The 1,542-nt window shown below is 42.2% G+C and overlaps 1 protein-coding gene across 1 annotated transcript; it reads right to left on the bottom strand.

The window, feature by feature from the left end:
- On the bottom strand, positions 1 to 708 carry LOC119583217 (craniofacial development protein 2-like). Its single transcript, XM_037931695.1, has one exon. It carries the CDS (start codon positions 706 to 708, stop codon positions 1 to 3), a length of 708 nt encoding a protein of 235 aa, XP_037787623.1.
- Between the last annotated feature and the right edge of the window lie 834 nt (positions 709 to 1,542).

The following is a 1,542-nucleotide window of genomic DNA, read 5'->3' as shown; positions in this document are numbered from 1 at the left end:
TTACTCTCTGTAGTTCCTTTCTCCAGCACAAGATGTAGTAACTTGTGTGTTTTGTCCACCGCTAGTATAGGTTGCTTGACGAGTTAGTCTTTTCTGTAAGTAGGTGTTAACTACTGCTATGCTTTTTGCTGTTGCAAAGTCCACAATTCTGTCTCCTTCATTCCATGTTCCAACTCCGTACTTTCCTGTAACTTCTGTATCAAGGCTCCCTTCCCCAGCGTGACCGTTAAGGTCCTCCGTATCCAGACCACCTCCGTATCCGATATTTTCGTGACGCCCCCAAGCAGATCCCAGAATTCGTCTTTTTCCTCTTCTGTACACGCCAATTGAGGTGCATACACACACACAACGCTGACCGTTGTTTCTCTTATCTCGATCTTTAACCCTGTCGGACTCCCTGTTCACCTGTACAATCCCCTCCTTCATCTCTGGGCTCAGCACCACGCTTACTCCATTCCTCCTGTTGTCCTCTCCCATGTAGTACAGCTTGTATCCATTTCCCAGCTCCTTGGCCTTCTGTCCTCTCCATCTAGTTTCTTGTACACATAACACGTCTATTTTCTTCCTCTCCATTACATCCACCACTTCATTTCCTCTTCCGGTCATTGTACCCGCGTTCAGTGTCTTCCGCGTCTTCCACCTTTTTCTTCCTCCTTTTCCCTTCTGAGCATCTTCTTTAATCTTACCACTGGGTACTGGGTTGTGCATCCACCAGACTGGGTCTTACAGTAAGCATACTATTTGCCTAAAATATCGGCAATTAATGAGTGCAGGATACATGGGAAGTAATGCATATCGTAAAATATAGTTAAGTACTACTATAGACACTGGTATATCGTATATAGCGAAAGAAAATGCCGCGCATATCTTAAACATATGAAACGCTAACAAGCGGTAACTGTTGCTTAACAGCCATTCAAAGGAAATTGCCGTATTGTCAATAAAAAAAAGGCAATCATAATTCTCTGATCAACCAATACCTCAAATACTGTGAGTACCTATGCGTTCTGCAAAGGAAGCTTCAGTCTGTAACGTGCCGGTGTTGAAGACGGTGAAGGTCTGTGCGGTTGAAATATTCACTGTAAGAAGCCTTTTGGTATGGCCCAAGTTGGTTTTCTATATTCACTGTAAGAAGCCTTTTGGTATGGCCCAAGTTGGTTTTCTTCAGAAACACAGGTAAGTTGACTCCAAATGACAGTGCGACGTGTTAAGCGAAATGCGCAAACGCAAGATTTTATCGTAATTTTTATAACCGTTTATCGCGAACCGGCTAAACGATGTTTTGTCGCACAAAGGGACGAGTTTACAGGAGGAATGGTAAGGAGCCGGCATGATATATTATAGTTAAAATGGCCTTTATCTCCTAGATCTTATAATAATTAACCTTATAAAGGTGATGCGACAATGTATAAATGCCAATAAGAGATCATTTTCGGATCACGTCCACGGCGAACGGCAAAAAAAAAGAAACCGGTAAAAAGTTTCTTCTTCCGTAATCATGCTATATTAATGTTATAGATTATGATTGAAAATCTTACATGT

This window comes from Penaeus monodon, chromosome 17 (genome assembly GCF_015228065.2).
Source record: "Penaeus monodon isolate SGIC_2016 chromosome 17, NSTDA_Pmon_1, whole genome shotgun sequence".
Taxonomy (NCBI): domain Eukaryota; kingdom Metazoa; phylum Arthropoda; class Malacostraca; order Decapoda; family Penaeidae; genus Penaeus; species Penaeus monodon.
Note: the sequence above shows the minus strand (reverse complement) of the source record. Positions and strands in the feature narration are given on the sequence as shown.